Source organism: Onychostoma macrolepis, chromosome 04 (genome assembly GCF_012432095.1).
Source record: "Onychostoma macrolepis isolate SWU-2019 chromosome 04, ASM1243209v1, whole genome shotgun sequence".
Classification (NCBI taxonomy): Eukaryota; Metazoa; Chordata; class Actinopteri; order Cypriniformes; family Cyprinidae; genus Onychostoma; species Onychostoma macrolepis.
Genome location: NC_081158.1, coordinates 11374803 through 11385288, shown reverse-complemented (window position 1 = coordinate 11385288; position 10486 = coordinate 11374803). Strand labels below are relative to the sequence as shown.

At 38.1% G+C, this 10486-nt stretch overlaps 1 protein-coding gene across 1 annotated transcript; it reads left to right on the top strand.

The window, feature by feature from the left end:
- Window positions 1-203: 203 nt before the first annotated feature.
- Window positions 204-2666, top strand: LOC131539411 (uncharacterized). The gene is made up of 2 exons (XM_058773994.1): window positions 204-486; window positions 1772-2666. The coding sequence occupies exons 1-2, from the start codon at window positions 371-373 to the stop codon at window positions 2664-2666; spliced, it is 1011 nt and encodes a 336-aa protein (XP_058629977.1). The 5' UTR covers window positions 204-370.
- The last annotated feature ends 7820 nt before the right edge of the window (window positions 2667-10486 follow it).

Sequence of the window (10486 nt, the reverse complement as noted above, 5' to 3'; positions counted from 1 at the left end):
TGAATGTTTGTATAGCCCTAGATATATAAATATAGATAGACAGGGCTGTGTATTCCCTAGTTGCCAAAATAAATGCATCAGACATAAATGTGGGTGCATAATTAACTTATGTAACATATTAAGGTTTTTGTATTTCTTGTTTTTTGTAAAGGCCTGTTTTTCCTGTTCTTCCCAAACAGATCAAATTTTATCTGACAACAAAAAAACTACTGCACTGCTACTTTTACGTCGAAGAATACAAAAAAACCCCAAAAGAATCAATCGCATTTGGGTACACCCTCTAAATGAAAAAAGGACACAATTTGGCGCTTACCACCACCTTGTTCAGGAGCTGCGAATAAGCCCGGAAAAGCACCTGCAGTACTTCAGAATGAGCACACAGCAAATGGAGGACCTTCTGTCAATTATTGGATCTGACATCACAGGGATGTCTATAAATTACAGGACACCAATTGGGCCAAAGGAAAAACTCGCAGTGACATTGAGGTAAGCAATTTTCTATTGAACCTATTTGTATATCTGATTTACACTGTAATAATATTATGTTGTTGGAAGAAGGAAGAAATTATTTCAAAACAATAATTCATTAAATGGATTTTACCATGTGAACCATATGACAAGATAACACAGTAATGTACACATGGATACTTTTAATAAAAATAATTGCAGTAACAGTATCAATGTAATCTAAATGATAAAACAGGATTATGAAACAATTTCCAAATCAATTAATCAACCAAGCAAGCAAAACAGACAGACACATTAATTAATTAATTAATTACATCTCATTGAATTATAACTATGAATATAAATAAATAAATATATTACATCTCATTGAACTATAACTAAGAATATGGCACAAGATATGTTGAGGAAGCTGAGGGTGCCACAATATTTTAATGTGGAGCATTCCAGCTACCAAACAGTGGTGGTCCTGTGTGGTAACTAGGCACACCTGGCCCATGATGTGCCTGACTCTGCACATCCAGGTCATCCAGGATACGTAGCATCTCTATTTTGGCTCTGGTTTGTTCTCTTTTTCCCAGAGATCTCATTTGAGGTGCTAAACTTAGAAGGAAAAGCTCAGTTTCATCATGTTGTTTTGGTGGCACTGTTGGTGTTACTAAAAAGTCCATAAGTTTTTCATTAATTTGTGTGTTCGGACTTTTTGGGTTGTCTCTTTTTTTCTGGGTCTCTGGGGCCGTTCTAGAACTTCTTCACTTTCAGTCCCTGGTGTCTCCGGTACTGGGCTTTCCTCTTCTGAAGTCATTTGTGTGTCTAAATCACCTTCATGGATCGACCCATCCATATAGTTTTCCACATTACTGATTGTACTGGGGAAAGACAAGAGGGACAAATTTTTTACTACCATTAAAGGGATAGTTCACCCAAAAATGAAAATTCTGTCATTAATCAGAATCCTCGTCGTTCAAAACTCATAAGACACACTTCGGTACACAAAGTAAGATATTTTTGATGAAACAACATGAGGGTGAGTGATTAATGACACAATTTTCATTTTTGGGTGAACTATCCCTTTAAAAATCTACTTCAAGTCAAATATTACCTTCTATTTTGTAGAAATACATTCAGGAAGGAAATCGCAGCAGCATATTTCCATTCCTGTTGACGCACTGCCCCAGAGCCACTTGGCAACTGCTGTCTTTTTTTCCACTTAATGTAGTTGTCTCGAAGTGACTTCCATCTTGTCCTGCACTCATTTCCTGTGAAGAGATATAAATTAATGTTTATATTGATGTTTGTTTTACAGGTATCTGGCCTCAGGAAATTCAATCAGAACGCTTGCCTTCCACTATCGTATGGGGGAGAGCACAGTGGCTAAAGCCATCAAGGACACATGTGCTGCAATTAACAGGCGCATGATGGATACACACCTAGCAAGACCTACTGAGCAGGAGTGGAGGAATATTGCTTCAAAGTTTTCAACTAGGTGGAATTTCCCTAACTGCATAGGAGCGATAGATGGGAAGCACATCCTCCTCTTTGCACCACCTCATTCAGGCAGCCTTTACTTTAATTACAAAAAAGCATTCTCTGTAGTATTATTGGCTGTGGTCGATGCTGAATATCGCTTCCGTCTAGTCCATATTGGAGAGTATGGACGGTCAAGTGATGGGGGTGTCTTTGCTGGCTCAGCCATAGGGAAGGCATTGGATGCAAAAAGGCTGGAGGTTCCAGATGATCAGAAGCTACCAGGAGCAGAGCATCTGGGGAACATGCCATTCACCATTGTTGGGGATGCAGAATTCCCATTAAAAACCTACCTAATGCGGCCTTACCCTGGTCGAGACATATCCACACAACAACGCATCTACAACTACAGATTGTCTCGAGCACGCAATGTGGTGGAAAATGCCTTTGGCATTTTGTCATCTCGCTGGAGGATCCTGCATAGCAGGATAAACATACACCCTGACAAAATAAACAGCCTTATTTTGTCAGCATGCCTCCTGCACAACTTTCTTCTCAAGCCAATGGAAGTAGAGAGGTGGCTAAATACCAGTGCTCCAACGACTGGATCAATGGAGAGCATCTCTACTGCTGGTGGACCTCGTGGTGCAAGGGAGGCCTACACCGTTCGAGATAAATTCTGCTCTTTTTTCAACTCTGAAGGACATGTATCTTGGCAGAATGAAATGGTGTAATGGTCACAATAGTGTTGTCTTACTGACTTTAATTTAATAATTTAATTGATATTAGATTTGATCACTTCCTAGATATCTTATTCCTGCTTAGCTCATAATTTAGTCTCTGATTATCATTAGCATTCATATTAGGCTAGATTGCCATTCATCAATTATTAGCATTATTTTATATTATTATAAGCAATTTCAACATTTCTTTTATGCTGTAGCTACTAATATAATTTGTTTGCTCAATAAAAACAAAGATGCTACATATTTTGTGTAAGGATTGCTTATTTCTTTGTTAACTTCAATTATAATCATATTCCTGTTGAGGTAGTTTGTCTTAATTCAACATGAGGATTTGTTTACTTAAAATAACATAGTAGTCAGTTTGTGGTTAAGGACATTATGAAATTAAGAAAATGTCTGTATTGCACGTTATTTTATGATTGTACTGTACAATTACATACAGTTGTCTGCCAACTACTGTCACTGAACATTTTACCTCAGATCGTAAATTAGACATTCTTACCTGAAAAACCGATGACATCGGCAATCTTCCTCCACGCTGATGACTTCCTTATGTTGTCTTTGAAGAATCTATGATTTGTTGCAAATAATTCTGGGTATTTCCCTACTTCGTTGATTAGTTTTTCGTCGTCCATTGCGGTCCGCTACTCCGCTATTTAAATTACCTGACGTGTGTTGTGACGGTTGTGACCTGGTAAATCCAGTAGGTGGCAGCTGACGACAGTGAATGTAATCACGACAGGCAAATGTTACATGGGCCAATACTGTAATATGTTGCTTATGTGAAAATGTCTCGAGAAAAATAAAAGAGATATATTATACATTTAATTCTATATGTTTACATTTTATTCAAGCTGTAAAACCAATGTAAGTAGTATGTTGCAGCAGTGGTATCTTGGTATAAAGTATTATCAGCGATTTGAGACATATATGATGTTATTTAATATGAAACTATGCAGATGGCGCTCTGTGGCGCGGCAGGAATTTGAATAGCGTCCTGAGTCGTAGCTGGGTGCAGCGGACAGACGCCGAGTGGCGCCGCCGGTGTGCGTACACTCATAGGAAACAATGTGTTCGAATTTTAAAGACGTGGTGCGACGCGACGCGGCGTTGCGTTTCTCGTCCGGTGTGCGACCCCCTTCAGACTCAATCAAGCTTCCCTTCTATGTACTATTTCTAACCCATTCAAACTCATATAAGCTTCCACTCTATCTAATACTATTTCTAATCTATCTAAATCATGCTAGCAACATGCTAGTAACATGATAATCATGCTAGAATCATGCTAGCAACATGTTAGTAATTACTAATCATGCTAACAACACGCTAGTAACTTGCTAATCATGCTAAGAACATGCTAGTAACATGCTGATCATGCTTGAAAGATGCTGCCATCATGCTAGTAACTTGCTAATTATGCTAGCAAACATGCTAGTAACATGCTAATCATGCTAGAATCATGCTAGCAACATGCTAGTAATTACTCATCATGCTAACAACATGCTAGTAACTTGCTAATCATGCTAAGAACATGCTAGTAACATGGTGATCACGCTAGAATCATGCTAGCAACATGCTAATCATGCTAGAAACATGCTAGTAACATGCTAATCGTGCTAGCAACATTCTAGTAACATGCTAATCATGCTAAAGACCTGCTGGTAACTTGCTAATCATGATAACAACATGCTAGTAACATGCTAATAATGCTAAATACATGATGGTAACTTTGCTAATCATGCTCAAACAAGCTAGTAACACCTTAGCAATCTACCCAGGTACCATAGCAACCACCTAGCAACACACTAATATTACCTTAGCAACTGCATAGCAACCACCCCAAGTACCCTAGCAACCGCATAGCAACACCTTAGCAACCACCTGAGAGCCATAGCAACCACCTAGCAACACCCTAGCAACCACCCTGGTTACCCTAGAAACCACATAGCAACACCCTAGTAACCACCCCGGTTACCCTAGCAACCACATAGCAACCATCCCAGGTACCATAGCAACCACCTAGCAACACCTTAGTAACCATCCCAGTTACCCTAACAACCACATAGCAACACCCTAGCAACCACCCCGGTTACCCTAGCAACCGCCTAGCAACACCTTAGCAACCACCCCAGGTACCATAGCAACCACCTAGCAACACCTTAGCAACCACCCCGGATACCTTAGCAACCGCCTAGCAACACCTTAGCAACCACCCCGAGTGCCCTAGCAACCACATAGCAACACCCTAGCAACCGACCTGGATACCTTAGCAACACCATAGCAACCACCCCAGCTACCTAAGCAACCACCCCAAGGACCCTAGCAACCGTTTAGCAACACCCTAGCAACTACCCCAGGTAACCTAGAAAAACCCTAGCAACCACCCTAGAAGCCACCCCAGGTACCCCAGCGATCTGTTTTTCTGTTTGTTCTTCTGATAAGACTGTATTGCCTATAAAACATTCAAACATTAATCTTTAAAACTATTTTACGTATTTCAAACTACTTCAAACTAAAAAAAACCTTCAAACTTCAAGCTTTTAAAACTTTTACAAACTTTCTGGCTAGGCTTTTTCATGCCAACTTAAAGTTTGTATCCAAACTTTACAATCTAGTTTACATTAAGATTTATTTATTTTTGTTTTATTTATTTATTGACAAAAGCATGTTTTTCATTAAACACGGAAACTACATTCCCATGATATTTATTTGTAACCTATCCATGTTTTGTGCAAATGTTCCTGTCACTTATAGGTTGGCTGTTTTGCTGTTGGAGGAGCATCAGTTGAGGCATATATTAGGATGCTGGGCTGTACTCTAACCATTGAGCCGACTTCTCAGATTAACTGGGCAGTAGGAGACCGAAAGATCAGCATCAACAACAACAAAAACTAATTTAGAAACACCAGGCTTCAAGATGTGCATGGTAAGTCTCCACATGGGTCCTTTGGTCTTAAATTCAGTTTGATCAAATTTAAATCCATTAAAAGTCTTAAATATCTTAAATGGAATGAGAAAAGCCTTAGTTATGTTTTCAAGAGGTCTTAAATTTGGAGACAGAAAAAAAACAGGAATTGCAAAATGGCCTAATATGATTATTAAGGGTTAAGGCCCGTTCAGACCAAGAGCGATAACTTTAAAGATAACTATGTTCATCTGTTTATTCTAAGCACACTCATCTGCTTTTTAGAACTATATCTTTATCGTTATCTTTAGTGTTATCGTCCTTGGTGTGAACAGGCCTTCAGTTCACTCAAAACTGTTGTTCCAAACCTGTATCAGTTTTTTTTGTTTTTTTAATACAAAAGATGATATGTTGAAGAATGTTGGTAACCCAACAGCTGACGGAAACCATTGACTTCCATTGTACAGGGAAAAAAATACTATGGAAGTTAATGGCTACCGTCAACTGGTTACCAACATTCTTCAGAATATCTTATTTTATGTTCAACAGAAGAAAGGAACTCATATAGATTTGGAACATTTAAATATTGACTATATACTCTTTGAGTTTGTATGATATATATAATTTATAAACAATATAGAATGAGGCAATGCCATTTATATCAATATACAGTAGTTTGATATTACAGGCACATCTTAAAAATAGAGGGCACAGAGTGAGCTGCTGTGAGGAAAGTGCATAATTCAATTTGTTCCAAACATGAAAAATGCTTTATATTAAGGGTTTCAAAATAATACGTATGTGTGTAGGTGCTTAATTTCTATATTAAAATTAAATAGTCTTAAATTTGAATTCACCATGTTTTAGCTTGAATGTAAACCTTTTATCAAATTTCAATTTGCACTTAATTTTGTAGTACATTAAGTCACATTTCCAAATACTTAGGACCCACCTTCTTTCAGTTATACACTACTACTACTAATCAAATGTTTTACAACATTGTGCAGGTTTAACATCCTGTTTGTTTTTATACTTTAGATGCCTAACAACAACAAGGGAAAGTTGAGAAAAAGGAGGCCTGCTCTGACGGTGCAAAAATGGCTCGGTTGAGGTCCTGAAGGGCTTGTGGGCATTGCCTTGTGGTGGAAAGCCCTGAGTTCATCGGACTATCCGTTTAATGAAGACATCTTTTATAAAGACATCTTTTTTGAATCAGAAAAGTAGCTTCAATCCGTGAAAAGCTTCAAGTCCTAAACCGCAAACTGGTAATGTTTCAGTCTGTAGTACTTTAGTGTTTCTGCCTTTGATGGTGAGATTTCATTTGCATTTACTTCCATTTTGCAGATGCAGTTTGCATTTGTTAGCCTATATGTGTCAGTTTTATAGGCTCTTCTCCTGGCATTTGCTTTATAAATTCAGAATGAACTGTTCCATGTAATTAAGTCACTTTGTCATTCATTTGACCATATTCTGTATGTAAATTGTATTTTAAGCTCTGTCTCCCAGTTTCACAAGGCTAGTCCCTGACTAAAATGCATGTATGAGCTGTCTTAACTGAAAATAACTGGCTCTGACAGATCTTAATGTCATTGCCTGTCTCAAGATGCACACCAGTAATGTTTGTTTATTTATTGCATTTTTATAAAAGCTGTTTAACAGGGTGCGGTCGCGGGTCTTTAAAAAGTCTTAAAATGTATTAAATAAAGTTTTGCTTGAAAAAGGCCTTAAAAAGTCTTAAAATATTTTAAATTCAGATTCAGTGGGTCTTAAATATCTTCGGTCTCATTACTGCAAAAGTTTCACCAGTCAAGTCAAGTCACCTTTATTTATATAGCGCTTTTAACAATACAGATTTTGTCAAAGCACTTAACAGTATCAAATTAGAGGATAGAGTGTCAGTAATGTATAATGATAAGATTAAACACTCAATTTTCCATTTTCAGTTAAAGGCATTTCATTATTGAATTCAGAGATGTCATTGTCTAGCTCAGTTTAGTTTAAATAGTATCTGTGCAATCAAATCGGCGATAATCGCTAGAAATTAAGTGTCCCCAACTGAGCAAGATAGAGGCGACAGCGGCAAGGAACCAAAACTCCCTCTGTGACAGAATGGAGAAAAAAAAACCTTGGGAGAAACCAAGCTCAGTCGGGGGGCCAGTTCTCCTCTGACCAGACGAAACCCGCAGTTCAAAAGTTTATATTTCTATTTTAATTTTGTTGCAATTTCTAACAATAGTAGTATTATGTAGTTAGGTATTTTATTATATTTTAGTTATTTTGTTATATTTTTTAGTTTTATTGTATTCAATAGGGATTGTTTTCACTGGGGATATGTCTCTGGGGGTCATCTGGGTGTCCTGGTCTCCGCTGACGATCAGGGCTGTAGACATCATCTCTTGGTGCTGATCCACCATCTGACCGGATACGGACTGAGAAACAGAATAGGAAAGAAACAGACAAATATTAGCGTAGATGCCATTCTACTTACGATGTAACGAGTACATCGTGTGTTATGGGGAGTGTTCCCGGTTCCGGTTGATCTAATTAATGCAGCCTAACAATCCTTTAACGGATTTGAATAATAGAAGCGAATTAGTGTGTTATGTGTAAGCCAGGCTAAAGAGATGGGTCTTTAATCTAGATTTAAACTGACAGAGTGTGTCTGCCTCCCGAACAGTGTTAGGTAGATTGTTCCAGAGTTTGGGTGCTAAATAGAAATAGGATCTGCCGCCCGCAGTTGATTTTGATATTCTAGGTATTATCAAACGGCCAGAGTTTTGAGAACGCATTGGACGTGGAGGACTATAATGTGATAAGAGCTCGCTCAAGTACTGAGGAGCTAAACCATTCAGGGCTTTATAAGTAATTAACAAGATTTTAAAATCTATCCGATGTTTGATAGGGAGTCAGTGCAGTGTTGACAGAACCGGAACTGTAGTTTGTTGATCAAGCGTGCAGAACAACCACCCAATAAAGCATTACAATAGTCTAACCTTGAGGTCATAAACGCATGAATTAACATTTCTGCATTTGACGTTGAGAGCATTGGTCGCAATTTAGATATGCTTCTGAGATGAAAAAATGCAGTTTTACAGATGCTAGAAACATGGCTTTCAAATGAAAGATTGCTATCAAACAGCACACCTAGGTTCCTGACTGATGAAGAAGAATTGACAGAGCAGCCATCAAGTGTTAGATAATGTTCTAGGTTATTACATGTGGGGTTTTTAGGTCCGATAATTAACACCTCTGTTTTTTCAGAATTTAGCAGTAAAAAATTACTCGTCATCCAGTTTTTTATATCGACTTTTTATGTCGAAGGCAGCGCTAAGATCCAGTAGAACTAATAAAGAGATACAACCACGATCAGATGATAGAAGCAGGTCATTTGTAACTCTGAGAGCAGTTTCAGTACTATGATACGATCTAAATCCTGACTGGAATTCCTCACAGATATAATTTTTCTCTAGGAAGGAATATAATTGTGAGGATACTACCTTTTCTAGTATCTTTGACAGAAAAGGGAGATTTGAGATCGGTCTGTAATTAACTAGATCTTTGGGGTCAAGTTGTGGTTTTTTAATGAGAGGCTTAATAACAGCCAATTTGAAGGTTTTGGGGACATATCCTAATGACAATGATGAATTAATAATAGCCAAAAGAGGATCTATGACTTCTGAAAGCAGCTCTTTTAGTACTTTAGATGGAATCGGGTCTAACATACATGTTGTTGGTTTAGATGATTTAACAAGTTTATACAATTCTTCCTCTCCTACAGTAGAGAATGAATGGAATTGTTCCTCAGGTGATCTATAGTGCGCTATCTGATGAGATACTGTAGCTGACGGCTGCAAGGATACAATTTTATCTCTGATAGTATCGATCTTGGACTACCTGTTCTCATGGCATTTACATACCTGGGTGCACTTTTTAGCGTGACATGAAATACGTACCAATAAGTACATATCACTGCAGTTTCCAAAATAAATGAACACGTTCACACAAATTTACAGTTTCGATTAATAAAGCGTAATTTTCGCACAATTACTAGAAGAATATCATGCTATGACTTCAAAACAATATTAATATGCCGGGAGATTTGAAAACTGATGCTTTTCAATGTTAGCATCGCACACATCCAGCTTCATATCTATGGGTTTTCATAGATTATAAGTTTGTTCGGTAGCTCATGAAGTACGGAGACGGATTTAGGAGATGAGAAGCACCGGTTCGAATCCCGTGTAACTACGTTTCGACAAAGCAGTTAATCTGCGTAAAAGGAAGTTCAAATGGCACAGTTGCATCAGCTAATACGTTTTTATATCAGTTTTGCATTTGTTAACACTATCGGGTAGGTTTAGGGCTGGATTTGGTGTAGGGCATATTTCCAACACGATAGAGCATTAACTTTTAGCGACAGTCCCCGGATATTTGAATTCTGAACCACCGCAATACGTATCTGAAGCAACGTAATAAAAAAACAGCAATATGTACCAATATCTACATAATAAAAACGTGCCAGGGTTCACATATTGAACCTGTGTTTTAGTGCCACTCAGTGGACATTTCTATTTCAAACTGCGGCGAAACGTGCAGCAAGGTATGTAAAACGGTGTTGCACAAAAAGTGCGCAGAGGTACGTATTTTTATGAGACCAGGTTGATCTTGGAAGTTAAGTAGTTCATAAAGTCATTACTGCTATGCTCTTGGGAAATGCCAACACCTTTTGATGCTTTATTTTTGTCTGAAAAGTAATCAGATCTAGCAGTTTTTAATGCTTTTCTGTAGGATAGGGTACTTTCCCGCCAAGCTAAACGAAATACCTCTAATTTAGTTTTCCTCCAGCTGCGCTCCATTTTCCGGGCTGCTCTCTTTAGGGCGTGAGTGTGCTCATTATACCACG